This window comes from Microplitis demolitor, chromosome 2 (assembly GCF_026212275.2).
Source record: "Microplitis demolitor isolate Queensland-Clemson2020A chromosome 2, iyMicDemo2.1a, whole genome shotgun sequence".
NCBI classification, from domain to species: domain Eukaryota; kingdom Metazoa; phylum Arthropoda; class Insecta; order Hymenoptera; family Braconidae; genus Microplitis; species Microplitis demolitor.
The window spans coordinates 555,887-570,931 of NC_068546.1; the positions used below are offsets into that span (position 1 = coordinate 555,887).

General features: G+C 32.7%; 5 protein-coding genes and 1 non-coding gene across 6 annotated transcripts; 3 read left to right on the plus strand and 3 right to left on the minus strand.

Moving 5' to 3' along the window:
* Positions 1-48: 48 nt before the first annotated feature.
* Positions 49-4,295, minus strand: LOC103580245 (chondroitin sulfate synthase 2). Its single transcript, XM_053736916.1, has 3 exons — positions 2,301-4,295; positions 1,970-2,236; positions 49-680 (listed from the first exon to the last, which is right to left on the minus strand). Exons 1-3 carry the CDS (start codon positions 4,050-4,052, stop codon positions 234-236), a joined length of 2,466 nt encoding a protein of 821 aa, XP_053592891.1. The 5' UTR covers positions 4,053-4,295; the 3' UTR covers positions 49-233.
* A 1,562-nt stretch (positions 4,296-5,857) lies between these two features.
* Trnae-uuc (transfer RNA glutamic acid (anticodon UUC)) lies at positions 5,858-5,929 on the plus strand. Its single transcript has one exon. It is a non-coding gene; the product is annotated as a tRNA-Glu (tRNA).
* A 4,150-nt stretch (positions 5,930-10,079) lies between these two features.
* Positions 10,080-10,616, minus strand: LOC103580244 (histone H3). Its single transcript, XM_008561930.3, has one exon. It carries the CDS (start codon positions 10,579-10,581, stop codon positions 10,171-10,173), a length of 411 nt encoding a protein of 136 aa, XP_008560152.1. The 5' UTR covers positions 10,582-10,616; the 3' UTR covers positions 10,080-10,170.
* Positions 10,617-10,875: 259 nt separating this feature from the next.
* LOC103580243 (histone H4) lies at positions 10,876-11,408 on the plus strand. The gene has a single exon (XM_008561929.3). It carries the CDS (start codon positions 10,906-10,908, stop codon positions 11,215-11,217), a length of 312 nt encoding a protein of 103 aa, XP_008560151.1. The 5' UTR covers positions 10,876-10,905; the 3' UTR covers positions 11,218-11,408.
* A 1,656-nt stretch (positions 11,409-13,064) lies between these two features.
* Positions 13,065-13,958, minus strand: LOC103580242 (histone H2A). Its single transcript, XM_008561928.3, has one exon. The coding sequence runs from the start codon at positions 13,912-13,914 to the stop codon at positions 13,537-13,539; it is 378 nt and encodes a 125-aa protein (XP_008560150.2). The 5' UTR covers positions 13,915-13,958; the 3' UTR covers positions 13,065-13,536.
* Positions 13,959-14,268: 310 nt separating this feature from the next.
* LOC103580241 (histone H2B) lies at positions 14,269-14,842 on the plus strand. Its single transcript, XM_008561927.1, has one exon. It carries the CDS (start codon positions 14,291-14,293, stop codon positions 14,663-14,665), a length of 375 nt encoding a protein of 124 aa, XP_008560149.1. The 5' UTR covers positions 14,269-14,290; the 3' UTR covers positions 14,666-14,842.
* The last annotated feature ends 203 nt before the right edge of the window (positions 14,843-15,045 follow it).

The window sequence follows — 15,045 nt, forward strand, 5'->3', positions numbered from 1 at the left end:
CAATTCTTTCTTATAAATATATATAAATATACATATATATATATACATATATATATATATATATATATATGTATATATTTAAATGTCCAGTAGGACTGTGTGTTGATAAGGTATTGGGAGTTTGTAATAATAATTGAATGATAATAATAATAATATTAATATAATTATTAATAATTAATAAATGATAATATAAAAAGTAAATAAATCTTGCCAAATAACAAAACTTATATTATTTATATGACTTTATACTCGTCAATCAGTCTCGCGAGTTGTCCGCGATGTCCTAGGGCAGTTTTGCCACAGACGTTTTTGTTTTTGTCGCTGTAATGAATTTTCAACGCGGGTTCAATGCCGCGGAAAATATGCAAGTTGCTGTACGAGACAAATAATTTGAATATCGAAGTAATACTACTTATTTTTGGTGATTTTTTCTTCAATAATTTACTTATTTCCCGGTCGCTGTGGACCTGCGGCAACTCATTTTCGCTCGCACGCCGGACTGCGCGATAATCTTTCGCGTAAAATGAAATACTTTCGTAATTAGATGTGTCATAGTAGCCGTGGTTGTGACTGAGGTCAAATTTCCGTGACTTCTGATCACTTTCGTATAAATTTGGATTATATTCGACGAACGGTATTGGACTAAATACTTGCCATTGAATTATTGTGTTCATTCTAATCTGTAATTTAAAATATTTCTTATTAATATTGCGGTTATTTAAAGGGGAAGCTCGTTTCAGATAATCTTAAAATTTGTGACATTCTTGAGCAACATTCCAAGAATATTTTCCTAAATTTTTATAAAAAAATATTGAAAAATGAGCCGGTGGTAGTGGGGAGAGACAAGTCACTTTAAGAAAAGTCTCCATGCCGTAGACAGAATAACCATGACTGCCTTATCTGGAAAAAAAAAAAAAAAAAAAAAAAAAAAAAAAAAAAAAACCAAAAAGATTTCTTTAGTACATAAGTTTGATGGATTTGAACCAAGGAACAAACAAAATATTTATTTTTGAATTTTTGGTAAATGTGCAATAAAAAAACTATGATTTTTCCCAAAAATTGCATTTTTTGTTTAATTAAAAAATAAGTAGTTATTGAAAAAAAAAAAAAAATACTTCGTTCAAATCTAAGATAAACTGTACTAAAGAAATCTTTTTGGTTTTTTTATTTCAGATGAGGCAGTCATGAGTTATCTTGCCTATGGCATGGAGACTTTTTTTTGTGCCTTGTCTCTCCCTTCGACCACTGGCTTATTTTTAAATACTTTTTTATGAAAATTTAGCAGAATATTCTTGGAGTGTCGCTTAATAATGTCACGAATTTTGGGAATTTTAGTAAAAAAACCTACTCTAAAAAAAAAAAAAATTTTTTTTAAGTGTAAATTATATTTGACCGAAAGTAGACACAAACATGAAAAATTTTTTAAATTATTTAGTTTTGTAAGAAAAAAAAAATCTACAAGTCGAGTTTTGAATCCCCTCTAAAAAAATTATATTTATAATTTAGGCCTAAATTTTATGACGAAACTCAGGTCGTGACACAAATATGACTTTTATCATAAATTTCTATCATAACTTTAATAACGGCAGTCAAATTTTTATCCAAGTGATCCGAAGTTCATTCACTAAATTAATTTTACAATAGAAACTGATTTACGTAAATCGAGTACTTGATAGAAGAAATTTATTGATAATTTCTGAACTGAGTAAAAATTCAGTCAAGTTTCTATCAAAGTCATCTGACAAAAAGATACTGGAGAAAATTTATGATGAGTCATGAAATTTTTTTTTTTTACACGGGATCCTTACAAAAATTATGAAATTAAAATATTTTAGGAATATTCAGATACAAAAATATCAGCGATGAAAATTGTTTTTATTATGCTACATCTATATTAATAAGTAATCGAATTTTATAGAGCCGACATCTAAATTCTGATCAATATCTATAAAAAAAAATAATCACTTACTCTATTCAAATAATCAACAGTAAGCTCCATGCGAGTCTGCACAAACAAAATTAAACTTTCCAATGAAAATTTTTTGATAATCAGATCAGTAACCGCGACTTTGATCCGCGGATCCTCATTTCCTTCCTTCGGCAATTGGATCGACAGCCAAATAATTTTCGACTGCTCTTTGCTCTTATTATATTTATTAGTAAGACTCAACGCCAGTGTCTTCACTCTGGCAAAAACGTCATTAGCGCCTTTCGTTGAATTGTTGTACAAAAATACCTGGACAAAATGATAATTACCAACGAACTCTTATAGAATTTCAAAAAAACTGAAAAATAATTACCAACATCAGTGTAGTCTTGTCTCTTTTCTCCATGCAAACAGACCCATAGTCTTGAACAAATTTAATAGAGTCATCGATATTACTTCCATCGACCATCAGGATCAAATTAACCCTCGTGTTTTCCGTGACGTAGGGGGCCGCAAGCAGCTCAACTTTGCCCAGCGGCTTGCAAAGTTCGATGCGTTTCACAACTTTATTACTTTCTTTGGTACTCGAGTCTACAAAACTTAAATCTAGGATATAATCCATCCCTCTGGAAGCGTCGAATCTCATGTACCCATTGACAAGTCCTTCATATTTATACTTGTCGTCATATTTATCTTTAATTCTCTTTCTACCCACCATCAGCACATATTCAATGTCCAGTTTCTTGCTACCCTGCAACTTACCCACGTTACTGAAGTCCGTTTCCCCAAAAATATGAGTCGCGTTGAAATAATTCCACCGCAGAATATCAAAACGTCCTGGTGCCTTGTTCCCGGGGTTGATCCCCACCGGCCAGGATGTTCTATTACTGTTAAAATTATTACCAGTAATTACCGGACCTAAATGGGCGCTAGCAGAAATTTCATTCCTCAATTTCATCATAGCATTTTCGATTTTTTCCAATTCTTTAGCGGCAACGAACGCGTGCATTCGGTAAATTATTTTCGGATCATAAATCGGATAAACCGACACCAGATTATCAAAGTAGTTATTGTTTATCAGTGAACTAAAATCTTCGACGAAATTAAAGTTATTCGGCAGCTGCTTAGCCGCGAAGATTTCATTTTTACTTCGGAATAGTTTTTTGCTGCATGGAATCTTTGTCGAGTAGTAAAGACACCTTCCGAAATTAACGTCGTCCGATTGACTCGAGTACAGAAGAGTATTTTTCACGCACCAATCGAGATTTTTCTTCAGCTCACGCATTATTGAATTGCTTATCAAGATCCCCGCGTCGAGAGAACAGAAGTTCGTTAAGTTATCATTGATATAGTTATCAGAATTAGTACTATCAGTCTTGATTGGAATCCCCAGATAAATTTCTTTGTTGCTACCGATGCTGAAGCTTTCGATCAGAGCCATCAGCTGCCTCGCGTTCACGTACGATGAGTCTTTGATAATGAAGTAGTAGTCGTAGTCATCAAGATAGTTATCAATGATGTACTTTATCACATGGAATGGCTTGAGGATCTTACGCGTGTCCGTAAATCCAACGATTCCCGACAAAGTCACATTGGGTTTCTTGTTACCGTTCCCAGACCCTTCATTTATTGTAATAAAGTACCGAATTTTTTCGATTAAATGACCCACAGTTCTATTAAAAACCACTCCGCGACTGTGCAAGTGCTCGGGATTCGTCAAAACACCGAGGAATAATTTTTCCCGGATCCCCAGCTCTGTAAAATAATACCGCGGGCGAATAAATCTCCATTGTTTTTTATTTAAATCGGTATCGAGTTTCAAAGACGATGGCTTTTTTATTTTCGGGGCGTATTCGTCGACTTGGTCCTTCGAAGACGGCCGATTTATTTGGTTGTTTATTTCATAGTCATTATCCTGGCTAGTTAGCAGAGTTAGGTGTGATGCACGTTTTTTGTTTATAGTACGATCTACTGTTTTGATTGATCCATATTTATCATCGTGAGAATCAATACTTGACATTTGGTAAAGCAGCAAACTTATTATTAGTCCGAAACACATTCCGATAATGAACCCATTGTTATTGTTTTTACGACAACATACTGACATTTTTGATAGATATCGCATTATTATTGTTTATTATTACGTTACACTAGTATTACATTATATATTACATAAATAATTGATCGCGGCAGCACTTGTACCCGTAACGGAACATGAGCGCATTGACCGAAACGGTAATTTATCACTTAATTATTTATTAGAAAAAAATCTGAGTATTCATGAATATATATTGTGATTATATTTGTTTAGTTATTTATTTTTATTAATCACAGACATTTGCTTGTAAAGATGGTTAGTTTCTTTATTATGATCGACTGCGCATGCGCAGAATTTTTTTTAGGATAGAATACGATCATTCAATTGTCATTGAATTCAAGTGATGATTATTTTAAATTATTCTAATAATAGGCATCCTTTATTAAATAAATTGCAGTTGAAAAAAAATTATTAATTATTAAGTTAATTAATAACTTTCGAATTTTTTTTTAATAAATATATTGCTAAAAAAAAAAACTAAAAATATACATATGTAGAAAAATGAATAAACTATAGACACAATTTTTTAAAAAAATTTTTTTTATAAATCATATTTTTGAGAAAAAAAATCTAAAAATTATTCAACGTCGGCTATCTTAAGTATCATCAAATTTTTGGTTGCTGAGATATTCTTAGATGGTCAGGTGCAATGATCTGGACAAAAAAAAATTAGTTTACTAATTAGTCTAATATTTTAGTCTTTTGAAAATTAAAAAAAAATTATCGGTAATAGAATTTAGAAAATTTTAAGTTATGAAAAAAAATTAGGCGGCTACCGTGGCTGAGCGTCATAAGCCTCGAGTGATTGGTATCAGCTCAAGGAGCTCAAAAACATTAGTGTGAATATATTTTCAAGCTTGAAAGTACTATTGGTTTATTCTTAAATGCTATTGCATGTAAAAGATACCATTTTATGCTCGAGTTACTAAGTTATGTTAAAAAAAAATTATTTAGTTATTTTCATTTTAATCTCAAGCGCTTAAAGTCGATTAGATGATTATTTTTTTTAAGAGCTTGAGAGTAAAATGAAAATAACTAGAAAACAATGCGGAATTCGAAAAAGTTTTATAGGTAATAATTTGTAGAAAATAAAAATGTCGACAAAAAAGGTCCTATAATATTTTGTGATAAGTTTGATAGTTTCGCCGGAAAAGTAACACGATCTCAAAATTTATTATAAATTCAACTTCAACCTCGAATAACTTATGAACAAGTGGATTTATCAAAAAATGATAAGAGACTTTTTTTGTAGAGCATTCAATTCCCTACAAAAATATATCTGTTGATTCTTTGTACTGTGCATCGTTAGCTAGTTATAAAAATCAGAAGATGCAAAAAAAAATTTTTCCATGTTATTCTTATGGAAAATAGAAAAGTGCACTGAGGAACCTCTTAATGTTAATATTAAGATCTCTAATTTTCACAGGCGTCTTATTATATCTAAATGAAACTTTTGAACCTGTTTGTGAGAAGAAAAAAAAATTTGTTATTTTTTGAATCACCCTAATATATATATATATTTATATATATATATATATATATATATATATATATATATATATATATATATATATATATATATATAATTGTTGACAGCATCGCGGAGAAATACTGACTGTTTTAAGTAGTATGTTAAAATTTATCTAGATAAAATACGTATCATTGTTTTAAATTAACTGTTAAGAAAATTCAAAAATCAAAAAATTTTCTAATTTTAAATTACACAGTATTTTTTTTTTTTTAATTTTTTAGTTTGAAATAGAAATTATATTCAAATCATTATGGCTTTTCATAAGAACAACTAAGTCAATGTTGTCAATACTCATAACTTCTCCGGTATAGTGTAGGGGTTATCATTCCTGGTTTTCACCCAGGCGACCCGGGTTCGATTCCCGGTACCGGAATGTTATTTTTTTTTTTTTTTTTGTGACAAATTACGAAAAAGCTATTAATAGAAAAGCTATTATTAATTTTTGATTTTTTCAAACAATTATTTTGTGTACTTGTCATAAGGAAAGTTGAGTCTCTCTAACAGACGAAAGTCTCCTGAAATTTCACAAATATATCAATAAAATTATTCATATCATTCACAGTGTGGTAAAATTGTTGAAGTAGCCAATAGCCAGCTACTATTAAAAAATCAACTAAATGCGAACGGAATATTTTAATATTGTTAAGTTTTGATATTCCATCGATGGCAATGCTAAATATTTTGTCTGATGCAAATATTTCAGGGATCGATGATTCGGTAATTCTATTGGATCGCACGTACCGACGAAAAATAACAACAATATTCACTGTGTCGGTACCTGCGAGCCAATAAGAAAGCAGTACGTTGAAATTTAGTCGTGGAGATGGTAAAGGTCAGAGGTTACTTAGAGGTCATACAGTCATCGTAGGTCATTTCCAACCGACAACTTACTTTGTACGTCACACAAAATATTCAAGTTTTTAACTTCACACGTCAAGATGAATTTCATTAATTCAACTGGCCACACGTTCAAGCTGACTAAAATCAGCACGAAGCTATACACGACAGATTCAGGAGCTGTGGAGGTTGCAGAGTCATCCCTGTATCCGAGGACAGACATCCAGGAAACATGGAGTTTCCGTATGGAGCTAAGCCACGACCGGGAAGACAACTTTTGGCTTTCGTTGGGCATCCAACCGTCCAAGTCCAAGGACCTCAAGACAAGATACACCGCCCAGTGTTTCGCCCTTGACTTGCTCGGTAACCTGACGACCCTCACCGACCAGTCTGCTCCTTTCAAGGCCTACGATGACTATATACACTTGGGCAACTGCATCAGACGACGTGGCAGAGACGACTTCTGTGGCATATTACATGAAGCCAGCGATGTAGTATATATCATGGTACAGGTGAAGATACTTTCTGATTAGATACCTAAGTTCTGACTTAAGTTAAAAACGGCCCTTTTCAGGGCCACCAAATTTTTCATACGTAAAAAACAATTCAAGTTTACACCTAAGAATTCAATCCTTGCTCCCATACTCTTTCAATATTTATATTTATTTAGTAAGTGGCTAAACAACAAGTACAAATTTTAATATTTACTAAATTATGATTTTTATACATTTCGAGTTGTGCATATATTTATTTTTGCCTCACCATTAGTCTCTTATTTTAACAAATATAAGTATTCCAACTAAGTATTTTTATTGACTGTTTAATGTTTACAAGAGTGTAAGTTTTATAGTTTTACAGCTTTAAGTAATTATTTATAACGCAAAATAATAACAATATTGACTGAGTTGGTATCGGCTAACCAATAAGTAGTAGAAAAATATCCCGGGTTGTGAAAAAAAAGTTGTCATCACGACTTTATAATTTGGTTTTCATGTTATTTTGAGGAAATCTCAAACGAAATATGTCTTTCGTCAGGAATTCTTTTTATTTCTATGTACAGATTTTTTATAATTGGATACTGAAGTTTTACACTTTGAGTTGGAAATGGCTCTTTTTAGAGCCACTATAATTTACGTTCGTGGATGATAATTTAAGTTCTGTAACATTTAACTCACATCAATGCTCCGATATTTTTTCGCAGTAAATGTTTCATTGTTTTAAATGACTGACAAAGAATTACAATTTTTTAACATTCGTTAAATTATAGTTTACACTTTAGTTTATAAATATATTTATCTTTGAGTACAGAGATGATAGATAAAAATTCTGCAGACTAGGTTAGAAAATTTTTTACTAATTGCCGTAAAATTCAACAAAAAAAAGTTTCATGAATTTGTTGAGTCCAATGGGAAAGGATAAAGTTAAAGATGGGTTTTATGGGTATTGGGAAATTTTATTTAAGGGAATTATACTCTGCAAGAAAAAAATTTTATGTTATTTGTACGGAAAAAAAATTTTGTATTTCTTATGACTGCTTATTTAGTATAATTTGAAACTTGAAAGGAATAGACGTATAAAAAATTGGGGGGGGGGGGGGGCTGCATGAACAGGACCCCAAAAGCTCAAGAACTTTCTCCATGTGAGCCAGGCGCTGAAAAGAGCCGTTTGGTTTTAATTTGGTATGGTTTTACGTATGGGTATGGTTGTTTTTTGTATAATTTACTTAAAATCAAAGTCAAAAAATAAAAATAGAAAAAATTATGACAGTTCACCTTGAAATTGGATTGATTGAAAAACTCTTCGTCGTAATAATAAGGCGCTGAAGTCCCACTTGACGTCAATTATATTGAGAATAATTCATTTGATGTAAGACCTGACTGAAAAAATTAAAAAAAAAAATAAAACAATTCATGTTAGTTGATTCCTGAAATGGAAATTTTTAAACAAGTTTTCAACGTTTTAACAAGGTGCTGAAAAGTGCCGTTTAATATAAATTTTATAAGCAATAATTTATTTAGTTTAAAATTTGACTGAAAGAATTAAAAAAAAAAATAATAAAAAAATAAATATTAGTTGGCCCTGAAACAGAAATTATTGAGTAAGTTTTTATCATTACAATGGGGAGTTTAAATTTATCATTTGATGTCAGTTTTATAAGTAACAATTTAATTAGTTGAAGATCTAGCTGAAAAAATAAAAAAATTAAATATTAGTTTGCCCTGAAATGAAAACATTTAAATAAGTATTTTTCAATACAATGAAGCGCTGAAAAGTGTAATTTTAAGTCAATTTTATAAACAATAATTTATTTAATATAAGATTTAACTGAAAGAATAAAAAAAAAAAAATAAATATTAGTTGGCCCTGAAATAAAAATATTTAAATAAGTTTTTATCGTTACGATTATACATTTCAAGTAAATTTTATAAGAAATAATATTTGATATACAATTTAGCTGAAAGAATTGAAAAATAAATAAAGAAAATTTATATTAGTTAGCCTTGAAATAAAAATTTACTTATCGTAGTCGATGAACAAAACAAGCTAAAAGAATTAACGAAAAAAAAAGTTTACATTAGTTAGAACCAAAAAAATTTATTAGGTTGATCAGAAGTAATAACTTTTTTTTTTCTTTAAAAATCATAAATTTTTTATCAACCATAAAAGATACATGATAAAATTTTTATGGCATAAAAACCCATTTCGCAAGAGTTCGGTGAACGAACTAATATTTTTAGTTTGTAGAAAATTTGTCGCAGGATTGAAAGCGAATTCGCAATGTGTAAATTATAAGCGGAAAATTAAAATCGCGGAGTTTAAGTTTTATAAGTGGCTCTAATGAGTTTATTTATTTGAATTGGACTCTGAGGATGCTAAAAGTGCCAAAGGATAATTTTACCCCTTTGACAGCTGAGCAGAAAATGCGAATTATGCAGAATTAGCAGGTGTATTTATAACTAATCTTGGCGAATGGACCGAAGCACAGAACTGCTGTTATTCGCGCTGATTAGCTCCGGCTAGAAACGTCGGTATCTGCGAGCCGATCAGGTGATAGTTTGCATCTTCTTCGTGATTGGTCGGTTTTTGGTAGAGGGGGCTTAATTCGATCTAATCAGAAGCTTCCATGTTGCAAAGTGGGGATAATTTTTCGCAAATTTTATCTCTGAGTGTTAAGTTTTGAAAATTTTCGAATTGGAATTAAAAATTTGAATGATTCACGTATCTCAAGTTAAAAATTAATATTTTAAGCAAATAATTTTCAGACATAGATAAAAATTTTTATGAATAGAAATATTCGACTTTGGTGTCGCAGGTTCCGATAAAAAAAAAAAAGAATTTTGACTGCGTCGGTATCTGCAAACGAATGGAAAAATTCATAGGAGTAAAGGCGATATTTGCTGAGCTGTGATTGGTTCGCGCTAACCGATGGAATATAATGTCGATAAAAATTACGTTGGTAATTGCGAACGAACCAGAAAGCACTAAATGGTGAAGATAATTCACACATTTTAAAGTGTGAATGATTCTAGAGGCAGATAGTGTTCTGTCAGAGAATAAAATAAGTTGTAATAAATACCAAAATTGATAAATATATGGGATATTAGTTAAATTTATTTCTAAGGTAGACAAAAATACTATTAGTGAGGAAAAAAAATTAAATGGTAGGGTATAGGTGAGGAGAGAAATTGCGAGAACTTGAGAAATTTTCTTTGTATAAAAAATTTGATGGCCCTGAAAAGGGCCGTTTGGTTTTGTATGTTTAGATGTTGAAGCAACTTAAGCACGTTCTCCTCGGATACGACGAGCCAACTGGATGTCCTTGGGCATGATGGTGACACGCTTGGCGTGGATGGCACAGAGGTTGGTGTCTTCAAAGAGACCAACTAAGTAGGCCTCGCTGGCTTCCTGGAGAGCCATCACAGCTGAGCTCTGGAATCTCAGATCAGTTTTGAAATCTTGAGCGATTTCACGAACCAGACGTTGGAATGGCAGCTTACGGATGAGAAGTTCCGTGCTCTTCTGGTAGCGACGAATTTCACGGAGAGCTACTGTGCCGGGACGGTAACGATGAGGCTTCTTAACTCCTCCGGTTGCTGGCGCACTCTTACGAGCAGCCTTGGTAGCCAGTTGTTTACGTGGAGCCTTTCCACCGGTCGACTTACGCGCAGTTTGCTTAGTACGAGCCATGGCGAGATAAAAGAGAATTGACGTAACGATACGTTCAAGAGATTCGGGCGAATTAACAAAATTCCGCCAGTTTTTGCCTTTTTGTCAACTCTCTTGCCGCTTGGCGCATTCTGATTCGTTCGTTTTCGGTAGAGGGGAATAATTTAGCGAACGTCTCCGCGATTGGTTCGAATCGAAAAGTGGGAGAAAATTTGACAGCTTCGTTGGAATCGAGCGGAGAGGGAAATCGTAAGAAAGTGCTTAAATACGGCTATTTTAAATTCCAAATTCATAAGTTCTCTGACTCTCGTCGAGTAACCGTCTCCGTTCTTTAAATTCGTGACAATGACTGGCCGTGGTAAAGGAGGAAAAGGATTGGGAAAAGGAGGAGCCAAGCGTCATCGTAAAGTTCTTCGTGACAACATCCAGGGAATCACCAAACCAGCGATCCGTCGTCTGGCTCGTCGTGGTGGAGTCAAGCGGATCTCCGGTCTGATCTACGAAGAAACCCGTGGAGTTCTTAAGGTCTTCCTTGAAAACGTCATCCGTGACGCAGTCACCTACACCGAGCACGCGAAACGTAAGACCGTCACCGCCATGGACGTTGTCTACGCTCTGAAACGTCAAGGCCGTACTCTTTACGGTTTTGGAGGTTAATTTCATCACTCGACTCTGCTTATATCAATCAAACCAAACGGCCCTTTTCAGGGCCACCAAATTTTTTATACGTAACAAATCAATCAAGTTTTATTAAATCCCCTATAAATCTAGTTTAATTGAAATTATTCTCTATCCTCAATTTGATTATTATTATCCATGTCCTAAATCCTAACCTTATAAAATGTCGGGCTTTTGATACATGATATATATCACATTATGTTCTTTCACCTTTCAGTATTTAATAATTAAACTCCATATTAATAAATCATTTATCCTATATTATAAAATAGATGAAAGTCTTGAAGTTAGTCAAAGGTCGAAATTCGCAAAAAACGGGCCACGATTCAGTATTGGTTGAAATTTACGCGCGCGCTATTCAAATTTCTAGTTTATATTTAAAAAATTGGTCAATATATAGCAGATTGTTGATACTCGCGATCGTCAATAGCATAAATATACCGAGATTTTTCAAAGGCCCGGAAAATACTGGTGTTACACATTGAGAATTACTTAATATATCGCGTGCCAAAAGGTAAAAGGGCGTATTGCTACAGGTTAGTAGGGAATTATGCTGAAAGGACGTATAAAAAAATTTATTTTGCTATTAGTTTTGAAATTTTTCGAAACGCAAAGATCTGCAAAAAAAAAATTTGGGCATCCTTGAGCTGAAAGGACGTATCTCAAGACATACGCCCTTTTACCTTTTGAAAAGTAGTGCCTAAAGGTAAAAGGGCGCATAAAAAAAAATTCTAGTTTTAATACAAAATACTGACAAATAATTTCAAAAGACAAGTTAGATGAAAAAACACTCCTTTTACACTTTTCTTTTTACTTTATTAAAAATAAAATAACTGAAAAAAAAAAAAATAAAATGAAAATATCAAATTTTCAATTGAATAAAAAATTTTCATAACGACTATGAAAAATAAAAATTTATTGACTTTTTCTTTAATCAGTGTTTTGGATTATGGATCCGTCATGAATCAGAATATATGAAAAAAAAAAAAAAAAAAATCCAAAGTAAGTGCGACAGACACGGAGGAAGAGGGTATAGGAATCGTACCTAAATAAATCGGTTATTTCTGTTTTTTTTTTTTTTTCAATTTAGTATAAGAATTTTAAAATACTATTATAAACTCTAATAATTAACTGTGAAATAAAATAACATTCATACAATTTGCAGCATTTTTTTTTTTTTTTTTTTTTTTTTTATTTTTAGACTTCAGCTAAGCTTTTTAATAAATTTTTCAGAAAAAAAATTTATACGCCCTTTTACCTTTTGGTCACAAAATTTTCAAATTCCTAAAGCTAAAAGGGCGCATAATTAAAGACATACGCCCTTTTACCTGTGGGAAAACAATATGTGATTTTTAAGCATAGAAAATGTTTACTAATCAATCGGCGATGAAAAAAAAATTTATGCGCCCTTTTACCTTTGTAAAGGTAAAAGGGCTTATACATTGGTATACGCCCTTTTACTTTTTGGCACGCGATATTCTACTAATTACAAGCGATAATAATTGGGTGCTTTGCAATTTCATTTTATATTTTTTAAAGCAGATTCATTTTTTTCCGAACGTTATCTAACATTTTCGATATAAATTTAGTTCAGATGGTTTTGGTGAAAATATATAAAAAGGGTGGAATTTTATGGTAGGAATTAAATTGTAATTGTCTCTTACAGCTAACTGATAAATGATAATGAATTCAAAATTTATTTTTACTTTTGATTTGAAAGGTAATAAAATTTGGAATTTTGTTTAAAGAGATTAGTAAAATTTTTGAAAGTTGGAAAAATAACATTGTAATGTTCAAAATATTTTTTACAAATTGTGTTTATAAATCCTTCCACAAGGATCCAACGAAGGAACGTTGTCGGCAATTGATATCTTAAACTATTCAAATAATCTCGAAGTGTATTGTTGCGTTTCGAAAAATTTGTATGGCCCTGAAAAGGACCGTTTTTTTTTAAATATTTATAACGATGGATTGAATATTTACTTTTTGACTGCTGGTGTTTTCCTAGCTGGGGAATGAGGAATGGTTTGAGGAAAAAGAGGAGTAACAGTAATTGGAGACTGTAAAATAAATTAAATTTGAGTAAACTGATTATGTATTTAAGATGGATCATTTTTAATTTTAAGTGAAAAAAGATGACGGATCACTTAAATGATAAAAATATTATTGATGTCGCTGTTAAGAGAAATAGACAACTAATTTAATAGAGAAAATAAAACTTGAAGGCAACTTTCGTTTTAAAAAATTTGGTGGCCCTGAAAAGGGCCGTTTTGTTTTTTATTTAAATTGATGTTAAATTTAAGAGCTGCTTTTTTCGGTTTTCTTGGGCAACAAGACAGCTTGGATGTTGGGTAAGACTCCACCTTGAGCGATGGTCACTCCAGAGAGAAGTTTGTTCAACTCTTCGTCGTTGCGGATGGCCAATTGAAGATGACGTGGGATAATACGAGTCTTCTTGTTGTCACGAGCAGCGTTGCCTGCCAACTCGAGAACTTCAGCGGCCAGATATTCCATGACAGCTGCGAGGTAGACTGGAGCACCAGCACCAACACGTTCTGCGTAGTTTCCTTTACGCAACATACGATGGATACGACCGACTGGGAACTGGAGTCCAGCACGGCTTGAACGGGTCTTTGACTTTCCCTTTACTTTGCCTCCTTTACCGCGACCAGACATGATGATGAGTTTTGAAGTTAGAAAATGTGACACGAGTGAACAGAGCGAACTCTTGCGTTGTAATACAACATGGCGCCGAAAAAAGGGGTGTTATGAACTTTTCATCGGGACCTGCGACCCAATCCGGAAAGAGTTTCTATTCCCTTCACCACTTCTGCGTTCTCATTGGCTCGCAGATCCCAATTTTATTACTATTGTTATTATTTTTCAGCGGTCGGTACCAGCGCGCCAATAAGATTACATTTATCCCCTCCACTTACTTTTACGCGATTTCATTGGCCTCGCAGGTACCGATTCATAAGTCATGCTATTGCTGCGAAAAAATATTTTCGGCAGTCTGACTATTCTCTGACAATCAACCAATTGCTCCGTCGTCATGCCGCCTAAAGTAAGTGGTAAAGCCATGAAGAAGTCTGGTAAAGCCCAGAAGAACATCACTAAGAATGATAAGAAAGGACGCAAGAAGAAGCGTAAGGAAAGTTACGCCATCTACATTTACAAAGTGCTCAAACAAGTTCATCCTGACACTGGAGTCTCCAGCAAGGCCATGAGCATCATGAACAGTTTTGTCAACGACATCTTCGAGCGTATCGCTGCTGAAGCTTCGAGACTTGCGCACTACAACAAGCGGTCAACCATCACCTCCCGGGAGATTCAAACTGCTGTTCGTCTTCTGCTTCCTGGTGAATTGGCCAAGCACGCCGTCAGTGAAGGAACCAAAGCTGTCACCAAATACACCAGCTCCAAATAAATTTCCTCATCCAAATCATTAAACAAAACGGCCCTTTTCAGGGCCACCAAATTTTTTATAACGTATATTTCTCTTGAGTTGAAAATTTGAATAAAATTATTCAGATAAAAAATCTAAACTATACCGTTCCTTAAGTTTCATATTAATTGAAAAATAAATTTAAAATTCCAAACATTATTTGACGTTGGGTAATTTCAGTTTCATTAAAATAAACGTGATTCAGAAATTGAAGAATGATTAACATTTTTTTAACTTTTGTTTTCGCCAAATAAATTACGAAAAAAAAAAAAAAGTTAAAAAATTGCGCATGTAGAAAATTTAAAAAGCTATGGATGCAATTTTTTGAAATAATTTTTTTTTGTTATTTACTGTTTTAAAAA

Bases quoted from the DNA above. Each gene is read 5' to 3' on its own strand.
- LOC103580245 (XM_053736916.1), bottom strand. From the start codon at position 4,052: ATGCGATATCTATCAAAAATGTCAGTATGTTGTCGTAAAAACAATAAC. The intron at 2,237-2,300 runs GTAATTATTTTT...CATTTTGTCCAG, and splicing joins ACAAGACTACACTGATGTTG to GTATTTTTGTACAACAATTC. The intron at 681-1,969 runs GTAAGTGATTAT...TTTAAATTACAG, and splicing joins CTGTTGATTATTTGAATAGA to ATTAGAATGAACACAATAAT.
- LOC103580244 (XM_008561930.3), bottom strand. From the start codon at position 10,581: ATGGCTCGTACTAAGCAAACTGCGCGTAAGTCGACCGGTGGAAAGGCT.
- LOC103580243 (XM_008561929.3), top strand. From the start codon at position 10,906: ATGACTGGCCGTGGTAAAGGAGGAAAAGGATTGGGAAAAGGAGGAGCC.
- LOC103580242 (XM_008561928.3), bottom strand. From the start codon at position 13,914: ATGTCTGGTCGCGGTAAAGGAGGCAAAGTAAAGGGAAAGTCAAAGACC.
- LOC103580241 (XM_008561927.1), top strand. From the start codon at position 14,291: ATGCCGCCTAAAGTAAGTGGTAAAGCCATGAAGAAGTCTGGTAAAGCC.